The sequence below is a fragment of the Ursus arctos genome, unplaced genomic scaffold, assembly GCF_023065955.2.
Source record: "Ursus arctos isolate Adak ecotype North America unplaced genomic scaffold, UrsArc2.0 scaffold_2, whole genome shotgun sequence".
Classification (NCBI taxonomy): domain Eukaryota; kingdom Metazoa; phylum Chordata; class Mammalia; order Carnivora; family Ursidae; genus Ursus; species Ursus arctos.
Window position 1 is genome coordinate 58874003 of NW_026622874.1, and position 26210 is coordinate 58900212.

The 26210-nt window shown below is 43.8% G+C and overlaps 1 protein-coding gene across 2 annotated transcripts in view; it reads right to left on the reverse strand.

Moving 5' to 3' along the window:
• Positions 1-19324: 19324 nt before the first annotated feature.
• Positions 19325-26210, reverse strand: part of NUF2 (NUF2 component of NDC80 kinetochore complex) — a 29520-nt gene continuing 22634 nt past the window's right edge. For both annotated transcript variants that reach the window (XM_026517253.4, XM_057315515.1), the window contains one exon: positions 19325-19712. In XM_026517253.4, the coding sequence (XP_026373038.1) occupies positions 19578-19712 (135 nt within the window). In that variant the 3' untranslated portion in view covers positions 19325-19577. The remainder of the gene's footprint in view (positions 19713-26210) is intronic.

Sequence of the window (26210 nt, forward strand, 5' to 3'; positions counted from 1 at the left end):
CAAAGACATGAATGGAAAGTCATGTGTGGAAATCCAATCACCAGCTTGACAGACGCCACCTCACACAGTAGGCTGTCAACTCTCTTCCCTTCTTAAGAAGCCCAAGGAGTGTAACATATGTGTGTTACCTGTGACAGCCATTGGCACTCAGTAAAAGCTCAGGGAAGGTTCTTTTACTTCCCTGTCTAACTTTCCGTGGCTTTCTGTGATGGTGAGTAGAGACAACTGAGAGAAACGGTGTTCTTCTTGTAATGATGAATGAATTTTAATTAGGATCGCTACATTTAGCAAATAAAAACTACAGGATGCCCAATTACATTTGAATTTCAGATACACAACAAATATAAATGTAAGACATACTAAAAAAATTACTCTTTGTGTATCTGAAATTCAAATGTACCTGGGCGCCCTGTATTTTATGTGCCAACCCCGACGTTAGGTGTCTGCTGGGAGGGCAGAGGTCCTTCTTCACAGAAACAGCGGGACTTGGGCTGGGCACGGGAGAACCCAGACGGGAGGCCAGGTGTCTGAGTCGGCACAGCTTTGGAGGAACTCCTGGGGTCCCCGAGCCCCCGCTGGATTCTCTTTCCTCACCACACCCTGGGTGCACTTCGGTTGGGCAAGTCATTATCTTCCAAATGACTCCATCGAATTTTATGTGGCTTACCTGGAGAGAAATATGCTTCTTTAAGCAAAACTACCTAATTTGCTAAGCTGAGAGCCAAAAGTTTGACTGTTGGAGTCACCATACTGCTACCCAGCCCAAATGTGCAAGGATATAGGGGTTCAGGGAAAAGGGAAGACTTGGTAACAACCCTACAGTATGAACATGTGAACATATCCACTTGGAGGGATCTGACCGTCAGAGGAAGGACTCCCTGAACCTCATCTAAAGCAATTATAAAATAGGGCTTGGACGCTCCTCAATTCCTTCCTCATTAAGAAATTAGAAAAACAAAATATCCATTAGCCAAATTCCTCTCCCATGTAGCCCTAATTTTGGAGATTCTGCCATCTATTACCCTCTGTCCTCCCCCCACACTGGTCTCTCTGGCGTGATGCTTCCAAATAGCAGGGTCCTCATGGCTCTGTGAGGATTTTTCGTAGTACCCGTCTGCAGTTGGGCAGTGTTTGTTCTCAGCTCTGAGTGTTTTCCAAGAGCCACTGCTAAGGATGTTGGCTCCTTGCGCTGCACTCTGCTGACGTGCGCCAGTTACTCTCCAGCCCAGGAATAGCTTCTCTATCTGGCCGCTGGTGCTGCAGCTCAGCGTTCTGCCCCATTGGGTTGTCCGCATGCCGCGGTGACAGAGGATGTCTGGCCCCCCTCTTGGGAGAAAATGCCATTTCCTATTTGGGGTCCGATCTGAAAATAAATTCCCCACAGGGCAGAGACATTGATTTCATTCATGCGTTCTTCCACAAATTATTCCTGAGCACTGATTATGTCCCAGGCACTACACGAGGCTATGGGAATAGAAGGAAAGAAAGAAAGAAAGAAAGAAAGAAAGAAAGAAAGAAAGAAAGAAAGAAAGAAAGAAAGAAAGGAAGGAAGGAAGGAAGGAAGGAAGGAAGGAAGGAAGGAAGGAAGGAAAGAAAGAAAGAAAGAAAGAAAGAAAGAAAGAAAGAAAGAAAGAAAGAGGAGGGAGGGAAAGAGGGAGGGAGGAAGGGAGGAAGGGAGGAAGGAAGAAATATGCCCCCTACAGTCTAAAGAAGAAGGCAGATACTTATTAATAATTTTAATAATGTTGGGGTGCCTGGGGGGCTCGGTGGTTAGGCATCTGCCTTCAGGGTCCTGGGATGGAGCCCCGCATCTGGCTCCCTGTTCCGTGTGTCTGATGGGGGGAGGGCTGAAACAGAAACATGTATCAAGGCCCCTAAGGAGAAACATGGAGTTTGATGTATCATGAAAATAACCAGAATATGAAGGAGGCTTCAGGAGATTCACAAATATTTATCAAATGTCTGCTATGTACCATACTATTCTAGAATCTGGAGGCACAGCTTCGAATACAACAGACATTGAGGAGGACCTTAAATCCTAGCTAGGAAGACCGACACCAGGGAAACAGTAACAAGATTACCCCATGCATGGACAGTTCACTGAAACAATAAAATAATGAGCTCGGGTCCGATTGGGTTAGGAGCTGGGCTGCTTTAGCCAAGATGGTCAGGGAGAGTCTTTGAGGTGGTGACAGTTCCATTGAGGTCGGCATGTGGAGGGGAAGCAGCCTTTTTTGGTCCGGGGAAGGCAAGAATGCCATGAAACAAAGAAGATCATCAAGGACCCTTAGAGCCATGTTTAGGAGTTTCAGCTTTATTCCAAGGGTACTGAGAAAACAGCTGAGTCTGTTATGCAGGTGAGCAGTTTTTTTTTAAATAATGATTATTTGGGCTTTCTAGATCAGAGAGGAGCAAGACAGAATGTGGCAAGTGGTCCAAGGGATGGGAAAAGGATTGGGTCCAGAAACATTTCGAAATGGGAGTTGGTTAGCTTGTTGACTAGGTTGTAAAGGGGATGAGGGAGAGAGAGGAGGGAGGAAGGTTTTTTTTTTTTTTTCTTTTTTGTCTTGCACAACCGGGTAGCTGGTGGTACCATTTGCTAAGAAGGAGAGATGAAAATGATAAATTATATTTTGTATGTGTTGGAATGGGGTCCCTATGGTACATCTAAGTGGGGGTGCTCAGAAGAAAGGCACATGCATAGGTCTGGGCTCAGAAGAAAGGTCTGGGTTGGACATGTGGTTATCAGAAGAGCAGACGACAAAGCCGAGGGAAAGGGTAGACCATGGATAGAGGACCTCAGACACAGCCCTGAGGAGGGCCAGTGGCAGCCACTCAGGCACATGACGGTTTTCCACGTCCGTATTAAGCATGCTGGACATCCTCGAAACACGTCTCCTGCCAGTTGTTGAAAGACCTGGTGCAGCTCAGGATGATTTTCATTTTGCAAAATTTATTATATATCTAGCATGAAGACAGACCTTTGTGAAGCATGGTAAAACACCTCTTATCAAGAGGTGAAATATACCTCTTGATAAGAATTGTGTCTAGGAGGCCAGAGATCTGATGAGGATTCCATGGGGGCCAAGGATGTGGGGTGACTCCCCTGCCCCGATCAGTAATAATAAAAATAATGAGTCATGGGATGTCTCTACGCCAGACACGGTGCTGGATGTTGGAGATCAAACAGTGAATCAGCCCGAAGCTCACAGATGGAGGTGGAGTTTCTCGTATACGAAAGTGACAACGAACCACTTTCCTGCAGGAACAGGACACACAAAGAGATAGGGAAAGGGTATTGTGGGACATAGAAGAGGGAGGGGGTAGTAATGGCCTGGAACACCAAGGAGAGGAGGTGATGCACTTGACCCGTGGTTGCGGCCAAATGCCTAATGCTAGGATGGAGACAGATCGTACCGAGTAATGCGAATAATCCATATTGGGACTCGCGAAGATAAAGCCCTTAAAACTCTTGATGGGTCATAAAATGCTTGTGGGGTGGTGGGTATCTTTAAACTATTTTCAAACAGTACAAAAACGAAAGCCTTCTATGGAAAAATAATTGGATTACACATCACTCTTACCTGGTCCACATCAGGTGACTGATCGGGGTCTGAAGTAGGAAAGCCAGAGGCTGCTATCAGGAACTCTTGGCAATTTGCTTCTTGTATGTGGCCTACACATGGGAGGTCAAATTTCTCTGACCCTAAGTTCCTGCATCGCTAATCTAGGTGGGGGGGTGGGGGTGCGTATGAAACCTTCTCCACGTGGTGAGGATGGATGTCGTGATGTCCCCGAATCAGACCATGCACTCAGGAGATGGCCCGGGATGTCCTAAGTATTCTAGTTACACCTGGTGATGCTGATAGATCATTCCAGATGTATCTTCAGGACAGGCACCACGTTTGAAGGACCTGGATGTTGCATCTCGGGATATCCCTTGATCCACTCAATTAGCAAGGTTATCTGTGCCACCCGTGAGTAAACTTACCGAATAGAAAGCACGGTTATTGTAGACGACAGAACGACCAACAGCCAGCACTGGGGGAGCGAGCAAGTCAGAATCTCCACCCAACTGAGGTGGATTAAGAAAAACAACACACAGAACAGGACCCAAATTGCCTGAAGTTGGGATTAATTAGCAGAAATGATCCAGAATCGGGTGATAAGGTTGAAGCTGGTCCAGGGTAAGAGCAGTTTCTAATCCTAACAACGTACTATTATTCAGAGTCCATAACAATTTTGGCTAAAGCCACCATTTTAAGGCGCAACATGTCCTCCACATTGGTTTTCCAGTCTAGACTTTCCAAATAAATCAGAGCATTTGTTGATTAACCTCTCATTAATTTTTAATTATTTTTGCTGTGTTAATGGCCTGCCCCGATCAATGGTTTTAGTCACAAAGACCAGACACACGGATGGAGGTAAGGCCAGCTGTGAGCGCACTGAAAGGGCGACAAGGGACCAGCCAGTGCGGGTCGTGGTGCCTGGCAGTGAGCTGAGGGGAAGAATTTGAGACGACAGTTGTGGCGTTTGGTGACAAGCCTGGCAGGCATTTGGGATCCGAGGGCTGGACCCTGCTCTCAAAGTCCGACCCAGGTGTCCATCACAACAACTGCCTGGTCGAGACGGGAATCTTCTGTGACTTTTTAGGCAGAAGGTGCTCAGATCCAACGGTTCTGTCCTGGGGAGTGCATGCAGGGTGAGAGGGTCTACGTGGTCCTCCTCACTGTCCAGCCTCTTGGAAGACCTTCAGGGAGCAGTGGAAATCACGCAGGAAGATCTCATGTCCCCTAAGCACTGGGCTGATTTTTCCTCCGGCTGCCTTCTCGTGAGCCAGGAATTCGGATAAACGGGGGTGTACTTCTTGTTCCAGCCAGTCAACACTGTAACCCTCCGCCAGCCACACGGAGTGTTGTATCCAGCATAAAACTAGATCTGAGCATTTCACAACATTCTGTTCTCCTTTAAGGATGGTATTTGTTTTTCAGAAATATGTAATGTTGCTACATTGTGAATAATGATGGACATCCCTGAACCATCACCTAACTGAAGAAAGAAAACATTAGCAATCCAACGGAAGCCTTGACTAGAGCCTTCTGAGAGGACAAGGCGCCTCGCTATTCTCCAGTAAGCGCTAACCTGGAAGTGATTGAAGTTTAAAATGGAAAGAGGGGCACGTGCCCCTGTGACGCTTGGACATGGGGTGAGAACTTCCAAGGCAGCCTTAGCTCTGGGACGTGGGGTTCCTGGAGCCCGGGCCCCATGAAAACTGGTGGGATTCCCTCCCTCCACCACACAAATCCCTGTTGCCAAGGAATGCCATGGAACTTTAAAACTCTGCAGCAAGCAAGTAGGATTTAGTACATTTTTTAAAAATTCAAGTTCATTACCATAAAAATGCGCCTTTTCTCTGTCCCAGCTTGCAATTCTCTCCGACATTCAATTGACTGATCAGCAGACCTGTGCCTTATAGTTGGAGATTTTTTGCATTCCTCTTTGATCTGATTTCCCCCTATTTAATAGACAATTATAGGCTCTTGAAATCCCAAAGGTTCAGAGACAGCAAATAATTACCAGTAGCAATTTTAGAATAAAGCCAATTTAATGAGTTCGGTTAAATTATGCGATACTAAGTAGTGGCGTTTTTTATTTTAAATAAGGCCAGCAAATCCAAACCCCAAACAATCGTTATACTGCCTCCAATTCCTCCTGACAGCTGCCTGTTAAACTTCTGACCTGTTTGTAAAAATCTGCACACCATCTACCAAAGGGATATACACATGATTGCAAACTTCTGTTCTAAGGACATTAAATAAATTATTTCTTTAAGATCATATGGCAGATCTATAATTAATTAAACCCACCGTGATATTACGGCAAAATAATTTAGCTTTTCTAAAAAGGTAAATGTAATTTGCCGATCCGGTATTTGGAAGAATGCTTTGCCCAAAATCAATTCCTTTAGTTTCTAGAGAATAGAAACTAGAGGCAATCTCATTTTAATTATATCTCTTTATTGCTAACAAAGGAATGATTTATGCAATTAAATTAACTGGCTAGAAAATTATTCTCAGCTGGGCTGTCCTAATTCTTTGCTTTCTGAATTGCAGGCTCTCACACTTTCCTACGTAGATTAATTTTCCTGATATGCAAACAATGCTTCTGTGTTCGTCTTGTCCTTTTTTTTTTTTTTTTTTTTTTAATTCAAAAGTACCCTTTTCTTCTTGCCAACGACATGAGTAATATTTGTTGAACTGCCGGGCTTTGACTAGTATTTTTTTTAATGTTAAAAAGATGAAAAAGATCTTTTCTTTCCAATCTCATTATTACAGAACGGAGCAAGGTTTCAGGGTTTCTTATCTGCGGTCCTGGAGCAGCAGCAAAGACAGGGAAAAATTGCAGAAATGTCAAAGGCTGCAAAATCTGAATGTGGTTTCAGCAGCCCCAGAAGTTGTAAATTAGCAAATGTTTTCAGGACCATCTTTGCTCCTTGCTTCCCTCTGTCCCTCTGCCCTCCGCCCCCCATCTTCGGCTCCCTCTGTCTGCCCCAATTATTTCATACGAAGTGCAACCCGGTGACTAACATGCTTAAGTATCATATCAGCAGCCCTAAGTCCACATTTATGGAGTGACTTCTGCATGCAGCACTGACTGTGGGAGCTGGGGGGGGGGGGGTGTGTGTGAAAAAGGAATCCAAAGACACTTTCTCTGTTCCTGAGTAGTTGGTGAACCTGGAGGCAATTTTTGGTAGAAATTTTTATGAAATAATATCCATTTCTGTATTGGCAGGTTAAAGATAGAATGATGGCATTATTGGGGCCCTCATTAATTTAGATTATTTTTATTTTATTTTTTTAAAGATTTTGTTTATTTATTTGAGAGAGAGAGCACAAGCAGAGGGAGGGCCAGAGGGAGATGGAGAAGCAGACTCCCCACTGAGCTGGGAGCCTACTGTGGGGACTCCATCTCAGGACCCCGAGATCATGACCTGAGCCAAAGGAAGGACACTTAACCAACTGAGTCACCCAGGCACCCCTAGATTATTTAAAAATATTCTGGGGGTGACTGGGTGGCTCAGTCGGTTAAGCATCTGCCTTCAGCTCAGGTCGTGATCTCGGAGTTCTGGAATCGAGTCCCACATTGGGTTCTCTGCTCGGCAGAGTCTGCTTCTCCCTCTCCCTCTGATCCTCCTTCCTCTGGTGTTCTCTCTTTCACTCTCTCTCAAATAAATAAATAAAATCTTTTAAACAAATAAAATAAAATATGAAGAAAATAAAAATATCCTGTGTATTTTGTTATTGAACTTTTTTTTTTTAAAAGATTTTATTTATTTATTTGACAGAGATAGAGACAGCCAGCGAGAGAGGGAACACAAGCAGGGGGAGTGGGAGAGGAAGAAGCAGGCTTCCAGCGGAGGAGCCTGATGTGGGGCTCGATCCCAGAATGCTGGGATCATGCCCTGAGCCAAAGGCAGATGCTTAACGACTGAGCCACCCAGGCGCCCCCTGTTATTGAACTTTTAAAATAGGATGAGGTGAGGAGTTGTGACATACGTGTGACATACATAGGCTGGTGATGTTAGGAAAATGACAGAAGAGATTAAGCGCACTTTTGCTTCTGAAGCAAAAGTGATCATTTCACGCTTCCCAGTGTATCACCTTCATCTGCTGGACCAGGAGTTACAACCTTCCTCTGTAAAGGGCCACATGTTGGAGTCCAAGCTTGTCCTGCTCGTGGCATCATGGGCCAATAAGTTAAGAGGCAAGGTCAAGTGGGGGTAAGGACAGCGACCTTACTGGGAAAGCCAGCAAACCGAACCAGGAAGATGGCAGACCATTGTCCCAAAGAGCATCTCCCCTGGGCATGAAATTTGAGCTTCTTTTATGTCAGGAAAAGGGGGACGTGGGAGAGGGTTGGCGTTGAAAGGCGACTGACCTCTGTAGACATCCGAGGAAGGTCGTGACTTCTTTGTCCTTGGTCAGTTGATCTTTGCATACAGGAATCTGCTCATGTCGTTCCCGTAAATCTTAGACATACTTAGTCATTTCTGCACCTACCTCCTTATCTCCTCGACCGAGGTAGTTGTGGGTAAAAAGTTGCTTTTGCAAATCTCAGCTGTAACATGCCAATGTGCAGGGCTAAGCGGAGGTTTCTAAGCTCTAGGTCACAGCAGCAAGGGAAATAGAAGCAATATGGAGTCAGACAGGCTAAGTGTCTCCCTGGCACAGCCAGCAGTAAGTATTTTGGGGCCTGTGGGCCATGTGGTGTCTGCCCCACTTCTGAATTCTGCCACTGCAAGAAGAGAGCAGCTGTCGACAATGTACAAGTGGTAAGCGTGACTGTGTTCTGATATAACTTATTTCCAAAAGCAGGGAGCAGTCTGGTCTAGCCCGTGGGCTGTGTTTTACTGACCCCTAGACTACTCCATACATGCTGCTTTCAGTCTGTCTGAGGGCAGAGCCCTCAAAATCGCAAGTATTTTGGGGCCCCAATGCATACAAGGCACCATGAGTGATAGTTTGCCTTCAAGAACTCCACAATCTGGTGGATGAAGTATCTTTAATGGATTTAATGGATGTAATAGATTAAAAAATTACAATTCAGTGGAATAAGCACTACGATGCAAGTTTTAAAAAATGCTACGGGGAGAAGAAAATGAAAAGACAAGCCACAAACGGAATAAGACATTTGGAAAGCTGACAAAGGATGGTACCCAGAATTTAAAATACGTGTATTCTTGAAAGCAGTAAGGGGGGAAAAAAAGAAAGTAACCAATGAGAAGAGTGGTCCAAAAATATGAACAGGTAATTCACCAAAGAAGAAAGATGAATGGTCAATAAACATATGAGAAGATGTTTATCCTCAACAGTAAACAGGAAGATAAAAAATGAAAACCACAGTGAAATGTCATTTCACATTCACCCCAATGGCCAACATTAAGAATTCTAATTATACCTAGTGTGAAAAAGGTAGGAAATCTCTAGAATGCACAAACGTCACTGGCACTAAGATAAAATGGCAAATCACTTCGGGGAGCCCATCATTCTACTTGATATGTATCCCAGAATGTCACTATGTGCAGAGAAAGGTAAACAAAGTTATATAGTGCATAGCACATCTGTAATAGCAAAAAAAAAAAAAAAAAAAAAAGAAGAGGAAGTGCTCTTAAAGTCCTTCGATGGGAGTATGTGATATAATCGTGCAGTGAAATACTACACAGAAGTAAAAATGAAACAAGAGCTATGCATATAAATATAGACATAGCCCACAAGTATAATGCTGACTCGGTCCGGGAACACTTGAGTGCCCACCATGTGTTTGGCACTGTTCTAGGTGCTATGGATATACCAGTGAACAAAACAGTCATCACTTGTAAGTTGTTCCCAGTAAGTGAAGAAAAGCAAGTTGCAGAAGAACATACAAAGCGTGCCATTCAACATTATGCTCACGTATTGTTAGGGATGCTTCATAGAAGCAGTAAAAGTATAAAGAAATTCATGGAAATAATAAAGTACAATTTCAGGGTAATGGTTACCTGAGAGCAGTGAGGGGGTTTGTCATCGTGGGGCTATGCAAAGGGCTTTAATCGCATTCAGGCTTTTTCTTTTAAGTTAGGGGAAGGTACAGGGATGTTCATTATTGTTTGCAATGTAGTAGCGTTGTATATTTCTGAAATATAATACCTTTCTTTTAGGAAAACAGAAATGTCTTCACATTCAATCATTACGTAAAGATTTTGATTATTAAGTATTACAACCAAACATTTTAAGCACGAAAGATAGCCTGCTTGATATTCTGCATATCTAGAATAGATTCAACCAGCTCTTGAGAAATTAACATGATGGAGTTTTCATTACATTGAAAAGAGTGCTGTGATTTGGTACCGTTATCAGTTAAAACGGAGCCTGTTGTTTCAGGGTTTCTGGGCTAGAACCCCATGTCAGATGTTTGTAATTCCTTAGTAGAAATTCCCTTGTAACCAGGAAAAAAAAAAAAAGATAAAAAAAAAAGATGGTAGCCTTCGGGGAAGTAGAAAATGAGGAGTAATTTTATCTGTAAGAGTTAGGGAAAACTTCTCGGTGGGTACTCCAACTCTGACCTGGATTCCTAGCCCTGTTCCATTTATAGCAGTGCTGCCTAACCGTGCATGCCAGCGATCTGCTCAAAGACCTCGAGGGGCCATGTCTCCTGGGGTTGATGGAGGCAGAACTGACTTAGTGGGCCTGTTTCACTCTGAAACCACCTTTGGAAAATAAGTCAACTATTTGGGACATGCCAGGTAACTGTCAAATCACTGAGTCGAGGGTAGAATGGGCTGGTCTTGAGTTTCAAAGAAAAATTGAAGTGAACCAAGACATATATAGGGGAAGGGCTTGGTGGTAATCCCAGTGAGCCACCATAGAAACAGGAGCTGGAAAAGAGCCATATTTGTATTTCTTATAAGGAAACACCAACTAGGGAGCCAAACCCTGCTTCCCAGAATCTACAGATCTAAATTTCTGGAATCACATTGGCTGTACAGTTCATCCTGCAGCCTCCAAAATTCTGGAAATATGGCTAATAGATATTGTGTTTGTTTTTGTTAAAAGTTAAAACAAAAAAAAAAAGTTGGATCCTATTTGTGATGTGGTTTTGGAATATAGGTGAGGTTCAGTGGGGTGGAGTCCAGAGCCGAGGACCAAGAAAGAATTCTTGAGACGTCTTTGGTGCAAAATGGTGGTTTATTAAAGCAGGGGGACGGGACCCGTGGGCAGAAAGAGCTGCGGCTGTGGGTTGTGAGGGGTGGCTGATTATATACTATGGGGTTGGGGGGAGGTAAGGGAAATGGGAGGTTGAGAAAGGATTTTCATATGTTAGAGAAAACTCATTCTTACTATTGTCAAGTTAGGGTTGTTTTTCCCTCTTAGCAAGGCATTTACATGAAGATAGTTGGGAACTTCCTGGAGGAAGGTTATACTCTGCCTGCTGCAAATATCTGTCAATGGTCTGCAGGTTATAAGGACATTTAATTGTATCTACATTCCCTTCTGGAAGCCAGGTTATTGATAGAAACGCTTTGTTCTTGCAGATCGCCAAGACATTTGTAAACTGAGGGAGACTCCTGTTTTGCAGGATTGTGAGCTCTGTAAGTTAACTGTTTGTTTTTTCTTTCCTTAGCTTTTTTTTTACATTTTTAAAAATATTTTTTTATTATATTATGTTAGTCACCATACAATACATCCCTGGTTTCTGATGTAAGGCTTGATGATTCATTAGTTGCGTATAACACCCAGTGCACCATGCGATACGTGCCCTCCTTACTACCCATCACCGGTCTATCCCATTCCCCCATCCCCCTCCTCTCTGAAGCCCTCAGTTTGTTTCTCATAGTCCATAGTCTCTCATGTTTCATTCCCCCCTCTGATTACCCCCCTTTCTTTATCCCTTCCTTCTCCTACTGATCTTCCTAGTTCTTATGTTCCATAGATGAGAGAAACCATATAATTGTCTTTCTCTGCTTGACTTATTTCGCTTAGCATTATCTCCTCCAGTCCCATCCATGTTGCAGCAAATGTTGAGAAATCGTTCTTTTTGATAGCTGAATAATATTCCATTGTATATATGGACCACAACTTCTTAATCCAGTCATCTGTTGAAGGGCATCTCGGCTCCTTCCACGATTTAGCTATTGTGGACAGAGCTGCTATGAACATTGGGGTGCATATGGCCCTTCTCTTCACTACATCTGTATCTTTGGGGTAAATACCCAGTAGTGCAATGGCTGGATCATAGGGTAGCTCAATTTTTAACTTTTTAAGGGACCCCCACACTGTTTTCCAGAGTGGCTGTTATCAACTTGCATTCCCACCAACAATGTAGGAGGGACCCCCTTTCTCCACATCCTCTCCAACCATTGTTGTTTCTTGCCTTGTCAATTTTTGCCATTCTAACTGGTGTAAGGTGGTATCTCAATGTGGTTTTGATTTGAATTTCCCTGATGGCTAATAATTTTGAACATTTTTTCATGTGTCTGTTAGCCATTTGTATGTCTTCATTGAAAAAGTGTCTGTTCATACTTTCTGCCCATTTTATGATTTATTTGTTTCTCATGTATTGAGTTTGAGAAGTTCTTTGTAGATCTTGGATACCAGTCCTTTATCTGTAGTGTCATTTGCAAATATATTCTCCCATTCCGTGGGCTGCCTCTTAGTTTTTTTGACTGTTTCCTTGGCTGTGCAGGAGCTTTTTATCTTGATGAAGTCCCACGAGTTCATTTTATCTTTTGTTTCTCTTGCCTTTGGAGATGTGTAATGAAAAATGTTGCTGTGGCTGATGTCGTAGAGGTTGCTGCCTATGTTCTCCTCTAGGATTTTGATGGATTCCTGTCTCACATCGAGGTCTTTCACCCATTTGGAGTTTATCTTTCCTTAGCTTTAGGGCAGCCAGGAGTGCCTGAGGAATGTCACATATATCCCACGGAGGGGGAGTCAGCTTCTGCTTTGTCCTCAGCTTGCCTTCTGTTCCCTCATCATTTGGAAGAAAATATTTTTTTTCAAATAACTAAATCTTTAATATTTTTATATTTTTAATTGCAGATATAGAGAAATTATAGTTACAGAGAGTCCTAGAACACCACCAACTTTCTTGGTACATCATCACATAGTTAAAGGTCACAGTAGCGGGGAGAAGTTCTAGCTAAAACTCCAAGGTTTGCGTTTTTTCCCCTTTCCATTTGCTTAACAAAAGGGGGGGCTGGGATGTGTTGCCAGGGCTGGGGGGAGGGGACGCTGACTGAGTGTGTAGAAGAGGGGAGCTTTTCTCCTTGAACGCCTAGATCCCACAGATGGACAGGTGTGAGGGAGTGCCGCGTACCCCCGGGGAATATGCTTTGTAGAGTGGGAGGGCACATGGGGCTCTGACCTTGCTCACCCCGCCCCCACCTTTCTGGAAAGTTGGGAAAAGAATCTTCACTCATAGGAACTTTGGCAGTTTGCCTTCCCCTGAATATAAAACTTAAGCAAAAAAAGTCATCCTTCTCTGTGTTGGCAGAGGGTGGGGTAGCTCTCTCCAGGAGAATCTGGGGCCTGGTGACCTAATGGGTTACACGGCCATGGATTACTAATACAAGGATTGGAGCAAAAGGAAGACTAGCAACATTTGGATGGAGAGAAAGTCTTTACCAGTTGACAATGTCGGGGCACCTGGGTGGCCCAGTCAGTTAAGTGTCCAACTCTTGATTTTGGCTTAGGTCATGATCTCATGGTCGTGAGATCGAGCCCCACGTCGGGCTCCATGCAGAGTCTGCTTGAGATTCTCTCTCTCCTGCTGTTCCCCCGACTCCTGCTCTCTTCCTCTCTCTAAAATAAATAAAAACCTTAGGGGGGCGCCTGAGTAGCACAATCATTAAGCGTCTGCCTTCAGCTCAGGGCGTGATCCCGGCGTTCCGGGATCGAGTCCCACTTCGGGCTCCTCCGGGATCGAGTCCCACATCCCAGCTCCCCCCTTTTGTTAAGCAAATGGAAAGGGGAAAAGAAGGAGCCTGCTTCTTCCTCTCACTCCCCTGCTGTGTTCTCTCTCTCTGGCTGGCTGTCTCTCTGTCACATAAATAAATAAAATCTTTAAAAAATAATAATAATAAAATAAATAAATGAATACATAAATACATAAATAAAAACCTTAAAAAAAAAAACAAAACACCAAAGTGTTGACAATGTCCATGGATACTTCTGGAAGTTATGCTTTCACTTTTTTCCACGTGCTCCAATTAGACCTGGTATCCCGTGGACTCTTGGTAGATGTCGCTAGAATTATTGAGCCAAGGTAGGGGGCTAAACTTTGTGAAAGTAAAGAGAGCCCAATCAGGGAGAGGAGCATGGGCTGAACAGAGCTTCATGGATAAGACACGTCTAGGAAGACCAACCATCCTAGCTTGCCCAGCACGGAGGGGTTTCCTGAATGTGGGACGTGGAGCACTAAAACTACCCCAGTGAGAACCCCCTTAGAGGGACCGTCCAAGGAAAGCAGAGAATTCACGGAAGAACCAAATGAGGGGCAGCCTGTTATACCTTGAAGACGGTGAAGTTTCCTCACCAAATATCGTTTCGCTTCCATTATGTACTAAGTTCTAACGACAACATGAATTCCGGCCTCCGAAGCAGAACTGATGCAAAGTTGCCTTGGTTCCACGGGACAGCTCTGCCCTCCCGGAAAATGCACTTGATTTCTGACAGCTTCTTAGAAGATATTAACGTTCCCATCATATGTTTTTTCCTTCAAATCTCGTCCAAAGGATGGCTTTAATCATCTCAGTAGTTTCTGAATCCTTTCTCCTTTGCCTGGTGACAGACCTGAGGGCCATCAATGAATATTGGTAGTGGGTAGTCAGAATCCCAAGTACAGTAGGAATTGTTTTTCTGCTTCAATTCTATTTCTTTGAAACCGTGAAAGCTCACCTCCCACGGGCCGCAGTCAGTTTTATCACCTCAACTTCTTGATCTTTACCAGTAACAATAGCCATTTATGAAGAGGGCTAAGCAGTTCACATTTATTATCTGATTTAATCCTCACAGCAGCTTAAAGACACTATAATCCCTGATTCACAGGTGAGAAACAAAGGCTCAGTGCCATTCCATAATGCGCGCAGTTCGCACGGCTGGTCATCGTAAACACGGATTGGGAAGGTCTTTCCAAAACCCACAACCTGAGCCACTGGGCTAAATACCTCGTCTTCACGATGGCCAAACACACATAGAGTGCTTGACTAGGCCTGGCCGCCGCGCCGAGCATCGCACAGGCATCATCTCAGCCTGGAAGGGCAGAGAACCCAGCGGTATGAAGGTGGAATCAACGATGAGGGGCTGTTAATGTCATATTCCAAGTGTGGTCTGTGGCCCAGCAGCAGCAGGATCACCCACAAGCATTTTAGAAATGCAGGGTTATGGGGTCTCCCCCAGACCGACTAAGTGAGTATCTTCATTTTAAGAAGAGCTCTCAGTGACTTGAACACAAGATCTGTAAAAACTGTAACCCAGCTGCGGGTGCATTCCCCTAAAGCAGTGCTTCTCCAGCTGGGACCCTCAACCAGCAACATCGGCCTCACCTGGGGACCTGATTGAAAGGCATATTCTAGGGGTGCCTGGGTGGCTCAGTCGTTAAGTGTCTGCCTTCGACTCAGGGCGTGATCCTGGAGTTGTGGGATCGAGTCCCGCATCAGGCTCCTCTGCTGGGAGCCTGCTTCTCCCTCTCCCACTCCCCTTGCTTGTGTTCCCTCTCTCGCTGGCTGTCTCTCTCTCCATCAAATAAAAAAATAAAATCTTAAAAAAAGAAAGAAGAAAGAAAGAAAGAAAGAAAGAAAGAAAGAAAGAAAGAAAGAAAGAAAGAAAGAAAGAAAGAAAGGCACATTCTAGAGCCCCACCCCAGCCCTTCTGAATCAGAAACTCTGGGACAGTAAGCCTGTGGAGCGTCCAGGTGATTTCACCCAGGTGGAGAATCTCCTAATACCATCCCTACCGCGGCTCAACCTGGAGAGAAGAGCCGGCAGCGACACCCTGTGGACCCAAGGGAAGGTTGCACCTTCTCTCTGAACTACCTGCCGCTTTTCCCTGGTAAGGTAGACTGTCGTGATCTTTGTTCTTTGCACCAAAAATACAATGAACTATTTGCTTTGGGGTCTTGTGCCCGTTGTGATCAAGCAGACTAGATCCTTTAATTCAGCAAACATTGACTCATTCATCACCAAGCAGGTGTGAAGGTTTGCAGTCGAGAAGGTGGGAAGCATATCAGATTGGTCCCCGGAGCCGTGTACTAACAGTTGTATTTATAACGGCACCTGCTGCCCTGGAATATTTGCTGTGTGGCAGGCACGGTGCTAATTGTTTTCCCAAACTCCTTCGGTCCTTAGAGCTGGAGATGTAGTTACTATTGCCATTTTATAATAAAGAAAGTAATGCCAGCTCAATCTCATGCTCTTCATCACCAAACAGCACTTCTTAAAGTGATCCCGGAGGATCGCTGTTGAATCACGTAGTGTGCTTGTATCAAGTGTAGCTTCCCAGAGACCCACCACATCAAGGCATGTGTGACCAGTACCGCAGGCAAATGTTACACTCCCGCAGTCTGAGAACTGCTGCGCTACTCTGAACTCCGTCCATTGCAACATTGTCCTTCAAAGGGCTGTGGACTGTTCCCGAAATGGTGAGGTGAGCAGCGAGGATTCATAAGGCAGTGGGGAAGAGATGACCAAGGGGACCTCCAAAGGGAGATCTATGTGGTGGCAGTATGAGTGGATTAGGGGAGGATGTGGTGGTAGAGACTGACTTTATCATCTTATCAGAAAAAAAGGATGTCCGCCAGAGTCCTCAATGCTAGTGGCGATCGAGCTTTGTTTCCTAAGTGACTTGCTCATCGTTGCATGGGGCATCTCAAACTCTTGTCTCGGGAAAATTCAGTTTTAAGAGTTGCATGAAATCTGAGCTGGAAATCCAGCACCATGCACTAGGAGAATGATTTAGATAAAATCATCTTAAAAGGGTAATAAAATAGGGTCAGAAATTGGAGTTTTGCACAGAGTCATCCTTATAAGTAAAATTTTAAATAATTTTAAGTGACTGCTTAGAACCTATTTTGACTCTAAATAGATTGTCTCTGGGTTCCTTCTGACACTTTTTTTTTCAAGTTGTAACTATCACTTTAAATTTTTCAGCTTTCAAATCTTAAAATCGAGTTATTCCTGCATTGGTCATGCAAGCTATGTTATGCCCCCTGGTGGCAATATGGGAAGGAAGATGAGAGGCCGGTTTCAATCAAAGAGAGAGAGCCGACTTAATTGAAGTCGGTGGCGGGCCCTGAATTTGAAATGGAATTTCACATAAAACTTTTCTGGTTTTACTAAAAATAGGAAACATCCCGTTAAGCTAAAATCAGATGTATTAACTTCAGCCTGCAAGGTGCATATTTCAATTTCCCTTGCTTTGTCATAAAATGGATTAGCTCCTTGAAATATGGCAGTTGAATTTGAAATTAAATATTTGCTCTACATATAGCTAAGTAGCTGGACTCATAAAAGACGCCTGGAGTCCAAATATGGGCAGAATTTCGTTCGAGATCAGGCCTCAGCCTATGTCACATACACACTGTTCTTTCCTTTCTTCAGAGCAGTCACTGCCCGGTTAATAAACTTTAAAATGCTACGGAGCCCAAGGAAGTCATACATATTCAAGAAGGCTTTGGGAAAAAAATTTCAAATTTTGTAATGTATTCAACTGAAATGGCCAAATATAGGTTTAAATGTGGACTATACTGAGGGCTTCTTGAAGGTGGCTTTTTATCTGTCTGTCGGGGTGGGGGGCGGGGAGGGGGGAGGAGAGTGAAGCTAGCAAACTAGCGGTTTGTTGTGAAAATGCATGGAAGATACAGGTTTCTTGCTGGATTTAGATAAACTTGACCTCGATGGGCAAATTTTTTGGTCAAGGAGAGAAAAATGGCAGTTCCTTAAGTAAACAGAGTAAGTGACTACCGGGTGTCCGACTCTATGCTATCCTAGAAGTACGGGGGGGAGAGAGAGAGAGAAACAGAGACAGAGAGACACACTCATGGCCTCAAGAAACAGTGAGTCTAGCAAGTGAAGATGTGTGAAAAATTACAGTGATAGAAATTAATGAAAATCCTAACAGATCTAAAGGAGAACCTGACAAAGTTTAAAAGTGCATTTCAGCTGTAGTTTGGATTGAGACTTGAAAAACGAGTATTCTCCAGTTGAACATACAAAGCAAAAACTGAAACTAAGGGAGGAAACGCGCGCAAACACACGCAGGTGTGAGGTGCCGGGGACACTAAGCTAGCCCGGGATCGCTCCCGGGTAGAGCTCTGGCGAGAAGCAGCGAGACAAGGCAGGAGTCTGGGTTAAAACTCGTGCAGTTACTTTGTCCTGAGAGAGGTCCCACGACTTTCTCAGTTCATGAAGCCCTTCGGTTTCGGAAGTTCTTTCACTGTGCCCTTTGGCCAAAAAAACAACACTTACCAGTTCCATTAATTAAGTAGTTCGATTAAAACAACTTCATGGGCATTTCTGTCCTAACGATGTGTGTTTAGGAAAAATAACACGAAAACGGAGAGTATTTTTATTCTACTCTTAAATAACCGATTATTAATTGGATGTGTGCGCCTTTTGGGCAGTGTCCAAGTCCTCAAACTTTGCGGTCAGTTTGGACACCAGCACCGGCGTTGCTCACTCCCTAAGCACGTGATGCTTATTATCGCAGCAAACGCCAGAAACCCACTTCGTCAAGACGTTATCATTGAAGGGAATGCAGCGCGATCTAACTTTGGAACTGTGAGCTACCTTGGGCTAGCAGTTTGCAGTGGGGTCCAATAGAAAGCCACCATCTCTATCCTTCCCGTGCAATTTCAACTGTTCCCTAGTTCCCCTGTGAGGTCGCCACAGCACCCCAGCAGCAGTTTGAAAATCCAAAAAACTTTGTGCAAATCACTGACATAATCTAGCTTGCAAGTTTAGAGCGCCCTAATGCCTAAGTAGGTAGGGGTGGGTAGAGACCGGGAGCCTGGTGAGCTTGTCACAAGCATGTCGGGTAGGAAAGGACAATGCAAATTGCAGGGGGGAAGACATGAGAAGAAGCAGAGCTGGGTACATCGATGCACAGTTCTGCTAACTAAATGTTATAAGGGAGGGAGGTGCACAAGAGGGAAAGTGGAGGGGTTCCAACTAAGTGTAGTCAGCACTACCATTTAGCAGAACACGTATTAAGTATTTTGATAATCTTATTTGAATCTCATTTGTTCCCCTTGCAATCCCGTATTTTATTTCATGCGCGAAAAACATTGTTTTGAGAGGGTCCGTGAGGCTCCACCAGGATGCCAAAAGGTTAAAAACATCTACTGACTATTGGACATGCAGGTGTGAAATTCAGGAGAAAGAGGCAAAGTGTAATTAAATGTACGTGATGCAGTCAAGGTGGCGTGGATGTCTCGCTGGCGATTGGAGCTGGGGGTGTAGAGACAAGTTTTCAAGCAGGAGTAAGAGATCGAGGATCAAGGGCGGAAGCCCACACTCCAACTTTCTTTCAAATGATTACATTAGGAAGTGTGGTACAGGGGGAACATTCCAGGCTCCAGCACCATACAGAGCGCTGCTCAAATTCTGGCTCAGCTGTTTAATCTCAGGACCCTCCTGGTTGCTTCACCCATAAAGCGGTCACAAAATATGCACCCAGAGTTGCCCGAGTGAGGATCAAATGAGATCCCAACCACGATGCTCGGGAATACTACCCCCCGATGTCCACAAACGAAGCACCGACAGCCAGGGTAACAACAGAAGAATCACTTCTTTCAAATGCACCGATTTTGGTTTTATTCCAACTACTTACAAGGGGCAGAGACATGAATCGCTACACAAGTTATTTGAATTATAAGTTAATAAACGTCTACGTTAAATGCATTATCTTACAAAATAACAACCTACGAGAGGATATAGGACATTATGTGTTGCTTCTGATGCTTCTGTTGACTTTAACTGTTCCCTTTCCAAACCTAAGCTGAAGGCGGTGAGCTGTTTACAGGAAGACAAGTGACTGTGTCCATCAGGCCGACGTTCTGAACATCCTCTTCTTCAGTTCAGCTGTCTTCTGCTCCAGCCGAGCACCACGGTCCTCCGTGGCCTTTTCGATGCCTTCGTGGTATTTCTCCAAGCCAGCTTTCAAACTCAGAAATATTTCCTAAGTGAGAATGAAGTGGAGTAGGAATTATCCCACGCATCAATCTCAACTGATGAGAGTTACAAGAAATCTAATCATCTTTAGATGATTAATAAAATTAATAAAAATAAAATAATAAAATAAAAATATAATTAATAAATTATATATAATATAATATATATAAAATAATATTATATATTATATATAATATAAATTAATTAAAAATAAAACTAATAAAAATATTTATTAATATTTTATTTTATTTTACTTTTTAAAAAAGATTTTATTTATTTATTTGTCAGAGAGGAGAGAGAGAGCACAAGCAGGGGGAGTGACAGGCAGAGCCGGCAGAGAGACAAACAGACTCCCTGCTGAGCAAGGAGCCTGATGCGGGGCTCCATCCCAGGACCCTGGGATCATGACCAGAGCCGAAGGCAGACACTTAACTGACTGAGCCACCCAGGTGTCCCTATTTATTAATAATATTTTAAAGCCTAAACGATCTCATGTGCACGTGCACATACACACGCACATGTGTGCCTACTCATTTTGAAAAATTCCTTCTGTAGGGGCGCCTGGGTGGCTCAGTCATTAAGCATCTGCCTTCGGCTCAGGGCGTGATCCCAGAGTCCTGGGATCGAGCCCCACATCGGGCTCCATGCTCCGCTGGGAGCCTGCTTCTTCCTCCCCCTGCTTGTGTTCCCTCTCTCGCTGGCTGTCTCTTTCTGTCAAATAAATAAATAAAATCTTTAAAAAACAAAAAAATTCCTTCTGTAGGCGGTACAGACACATCAAAGAAGTCTGCTGCTTAGAAAGAACAGAGCAGAGACATGTAACAATGACTTGGATTCGAAGACGTGAAGAATGTATTTGTGATTGTCAAGGAAAAGCTTTCCTTTGGAGCTTTTCATCTCCAGACAAGTCCCCCTGGGTTACTGCAGACAGCTAGACCCTCTGGTCTGGCCCCGATCACCACTGAAAGGTTAGGTCAACAGATTTAATAAGTCATCTGTATGACTGAAAAATACCCATGTTAGAGACATTTTAGTAAACTCATGAGGTAATTCTACTATAACCAATAATGAGTTTTCATATAAACCTATGTGAATGTGCTACGAATTAAGAAAAAAAAGAGAGAACAATGTTTAGAGACGGAATAAAATAATGAAAGAAGCCAGGTGGCCTGCAAACACTTTCTTTTATCTCATATGTATCCAGGACAATTTCGATCCGTGTATTACTCATTTTTCTTGAACAAAACAATTCTCAAATCTAGACACAAGAAGAAGCGGTATTCTAAGCTGATGGTTTTTCGTCACTGAAATAAAACAGCAGTTCTCTTCCAACGGGAGGAAGAAGCAGTAAACGGGTATAATGTTCTCAACTGTAATCGTCCCTGCCATTAAATTTTTCTTAAACCTATAGTTTGGCTACTGCTTACCGTAGTTTAAATTTTAGTGTAGATACTATCTGATCTTGAACAAATTGTAGAGATTATAATTTAATATATTACAACTCATAGTGTTTCAAAAAAGAACGAAACTATTTCCGGACTCTGGCATCTATGCAGGTTTGAGAACTATTGCTCGAGATTTGGCGAATATAAATAGATGCTTAAGGCTAAACACCTTCTAAAAATCCAAACACAGATAGTTATTAAATCTTAAGACAAAAATAGAAGAGTCTATTTAGATTTCTAAGATCTAATTGGGTATCAACTTACTACAAATATGATGGAATATGAATCACTAAGAAAATAAACATTTTTGAAAGTTTTATTTCTTCAATCTTAAAGGAAAAACAAGGTGAATTAGTTGCTAGCCTGTGTAGACACCATTAAAAAAAAAAACAAACTCAGCACATTCAGCAGCTGTAGATCAATTTAACTTACCAGTTCCATGGGAGTGTATATTTATTCTCACTAAAAAAGAAGCTGAATATATTTGGTGGAAAGATAGTACTCGTAAGAAACTATTAAGACTAAGTGTGGTTAAATAAAGATACATAATCGAAGTATCTGAACCAACCACTTCGAGCCCTACAGAAACCAGTTCCTTCCAAGAACAAAGACGGTCTCATGGAGGAACCAAACCCCGCAGGGAGAGCTGCCAGAAATGACATGTTAAAGCCCATTCCAGGGGCATCTGGGTGGCTCAGGGGGTTGAGCTCCCAACTCTTGATCTCAGCCCAGGTCTTGATCTCACGGTTGTGAGTTCGAGCCCCACGTTAGGCTCCATGCTGGAAATGAAGCCTACTTTAAAAAAAAAAAAAAAAGGCCCACTCCAGGGCAGGTCAACAGAAAGAAGCAAGCGCGCATCTGAAGTAACAAGCCAGCCTTCAGAGGGTGCTCACGGCAACAAGCACGTCCTCGCAAATGCTGTTTCGGTTTCCAATTCAATTCTGTATCCAAGTGGAACTTTTTATCATAAATTCATATCTAATCCACCGAATAAGTACATCTGACGGTGATGATGTCACTAAAGTGACATATTTTTAAATTCCAAGTCCGGCTCTGTGGTGTCTGTGCGGTGACCACTAGGTGCCTGAGGCTAGAAAAGTGACATTCGAATACCTCCAGGCTGCTGGCTGCGTTAACCGCACGTCAGCTGCTCCACACACAGGGACCCGGTGGCTACTGTCCTGAATGGGACAGAAGAGCATGCCCATCACTGCAGAAAGTTCTACTGGACGGTGCTGGTCCGGGGAACTTTCTCACTTTTACATCAGATAAATTTAAAAGGACAGTTGACCCTTGAGCAACACGGCTTTGAACAGCATGTGGGTCCATTTACCCACGGATTTTTTTTACAGTATAGGATTCTAAATGTATTTTCTCTTCCTCATGATTTTCTTCCTGCCATTTTCTTTTCTCTGGCCTACACAATGTAAGAATACAGTCCACAGTACATACAGCATGCCGAACACGTGTAAATTGGCTGTTCATGTTACCAGTAGGCTCTTAGTCAACAGCAGGCTATTAGTAGCTACGGTTTTAGTAAGTAAGAAGTTATATGTGGATTTTTGACTGTGTGGGGTTGGCCCCCCAAGTCCCTGGGTTGTTCAAGGTTCAATTGTATACAGTATACATGGGGTTTTATAGCCAGTCATTACCCAACAAGTATGTATGTAATTCATCAACCAAATACATTACTGAGTACCTTCCAGAAGTAACACTGTGAATAAACACACTAGAAAACGCAGATGTGCTTTCTACCCTGAAGGAACATACAATCCAGACCAGACTGGATACCGAGCACTCAAAGGATAGCTAAATTTTGTACTGCATTTTAAATATTTAAAATTTTAAACATTATTTCATTGTAATAAATCACAAATCCAGATTATCTGGACTCGACTAAAAGCACTTTTACTGTATTGGAGAGAGGAGAGAGATCGACGATCTGTCCCAGGAATCAGAGAAAGTCATACAGCGGCTATACTTTCTAATAAGTCGTAAATAACGGAAAGGATTAGCTTAGATCTAAAGTTTTAAAAGTCCTAGAAGGCAGGGTCGTGGCTTCCCTATTCGCTACTGACTCCAAGTCAGGTGGCGCCCCTGGCACCCGGCGGGCGCACAGGCCATAGGTGAGCGAGGCACTGAGGGAATGCACCACAGGGAAACTGGGAGCTCCCGTTTTAAGCAGGAAAGTACAGCCACGGGGCTAGTTTAGCAGGATAACTTTGGCGGTACATAGCACTCAGGGTGGATCTGATGCAGATAATCTTAAGTCAAGGAAGAAATTTAGCAAGTTTTTGCCATAGTCCATGAGCATTACAAAATTATGGGACAGAAGTAGAACAGAGAGGGGTTGTGATGAACAGTATCGACGACTTTTGGAAAAGTCCGAACACTAACTTGGTGCTTGCCTGGGTCAGGATTGTCAAAGAAAGTCCAAGATTTCAGCTCCGTGGGATGGAAAAATGCTGATGCCATCAAAGCATAAGAAATTTGTGAAGAAATGGAGTAAAAGGGAAAGAGAGAAAGAGAGGCAGAGGGGAAGGAGAGAGAGAGTGAGGAGGAGAGATGCTGGACGCTGCCAGATGCCATTCTGTAAGTGTCATTCTTGTGATGAGATGTGAAACATCTGGCAGGCAGCTGCAGTAGAGAGCAGAGGTGGGGTGACTGGACAGAGCAGGACGCCGATTTAGAAACCGATCTCAATCAAAGTGTTAACTGAAAGCACCAGAGATGAGGATCTCTGGGAAAGAATATTTAATGAAAAAAGGGATGTGCAGATCTCTAGGATCCCAGAGAAAATGCACCCAGAACAAACGGGCAACCGTAAACCCATCTTCTCCTTCTCGTGGAAGGTGATTATGAAGGAAGCTACAAGGAGCTGTTTGGCAAAATGCAGCACAATTTGCCATCGGATTTAGACTCTCCCACGCTGCTCAGGACACGTGGGTATCACAATGCAGACTGTGAAACGTTACAACAACTTCGCAACTTCAACAACTGTATCCGAAGTTCCGATCAGTGGCTCTATGCCACTCTGAAGGAAGAAATACCTAATGTAGCAGAGGGCCCAATTCTACTCAACATTTTTATTTTGGAGAAGAAGGCATGTTGATCAAATGCGCAGGTGACGCGAAGCCATGAAGTATCATTGATGGGAATGAGACAAAGATTTAAAATGACCTTGATACTTTGAAATTGGCATGGAAGTAAACAGATGAAGCCTAAAAGAAATACTAGTAAAATTCTGACTCAAAAGTCCCAGGAAATGGTTGCGTTCAAGTATGGTGAAACAATTTAACTGGACAGAACTACATGCGGAACGGACAGGGGTCGTTTAATTGATCACCAGCTTAATATGAGCCAAGGGCGAGATGCTGCTGCTGAGAATCCAAGCCAGTATTACACTTCATTAACAGAAGCCCTGCGCTTCGGGACTGGTCACAGCGTTCCCTGGAAGGCTATGTTTAGTACTGGGTCCTACATTTTAAACAGAATAATGACAAACAGGAAACAGAGGGGAGAAGACAGTAAACAGGGTAGTAATGAATCTGAAAATTAAGCTATATAAAGAATGGCTGGAAAACTGGGGCTCGTTAACCCAGATGAAAAGGTTGGAGGAACCCATGATCATTATCTTCAAATGTCTGAAGTGATATTAAGCACAGGACGATACAGATTTGTTCCAGAGAGATCTTGGTTCACTCGAGTACAGAAATTTTATTTTAAATTCGAAATAAGAAATAAATTTTAACCACTAAAGCGGTCCTAGCAGAACAGCCTGGGTGGTGATGAGCTCGACGATATTGAAAACAATGAAACAGAGCCTATCGATGGTTCTCAAAAGCCACAGTAAAAAATTCTGGTTCGTGAACCCCGTTGCTGATGATTCTAATTCAAGACCTATGGGGCTGGAGGTTGGGTGTTCATTTTTGAATTTTTTTTTTTTAAAGATTTTATTTATTTACTCGACAGAGATAGAGACAGCCAGCGAGAGAGGGAACACAAGCAGGGGGAGGGGGAGAGGAAGAAGCAGGCTCATAGCGGAGGAGCCTGATGTGGGGCTTGATCCCAGATTGCCAGGATCACGCCCTGAGCCGAAGGCAGACGCTTAACCGCTGTGCCACCCAGGCGCCCCTCATTTTTGAATTCTAACACGCAGCCAGTTTTACCGAGCGAGATGACCATCCAAACTTCCAAATTCTGATGAAAAACATACTACACAGAAGGCGCCATTCCAGGCGCGGTTTGACAGGACACGCTAAGGTAGAAAACACAGGATCGCGGCTGTTAGAAACTGAGTATGTTCCTGGCGAGACAGACACTAACGCAGTGCCGCAGGGCCGGCGGGGGCATGTTTGCGACCGCTGGGCCAGACGTGCTGAGGCGGATAGTAGCTGGTTCACTAACTGCACCTGACCATGTGATAATAAATAAATATTAACTGATTGATTGCTTTGATTAGGGAATAGGATTAAATAACTCCTAAGATCTTTCTAACCCGCGTTCTAGAGATAAACAGAGGGCTGGGCCTTGGTGAATATCCAGTTCAAGGGCAGGAAAAAGAGAAGTAGTTGAAATGTGGCAAGAAAGGGAAGCAACATAAAACGTCAGGACAGCAGACTGGACCACCCTGGCAGGGAAGACAGCCACTCTCTTTTCTTTTCCTTCATTCCATCCGTCTGTCCTTCCTCCCTTTCCCAGAAGCCTTGAGACCGCACTCAGGGTACATCTACGCATGCTTCCACGTGCACAGGTAGCGACACCATCTTTCGAGGGGATCCAAGGTCCTGAGAATGGGTGAGGGGATTGTCTGCAGTGGCTTTTAGTATTAGAACTCCTTGCAAATTGGATGTGGAGGGTGGAGGGTAGGGGCAGCACTTATTTAAATATTTCTCAGGTATCAGCGTTTTAAGAAACCTGGATCCAACATGCCAATAAAGCGGAGGTGAAAAAGAATGAGGGGGAAAATAAGAGGCCATGGGATTTCACGTGATAAAGGGCTGTTTTTAGTGATGGCTAGTAGAGCATTTCAGGGCAATATGGAGGATATAGGTCAAACT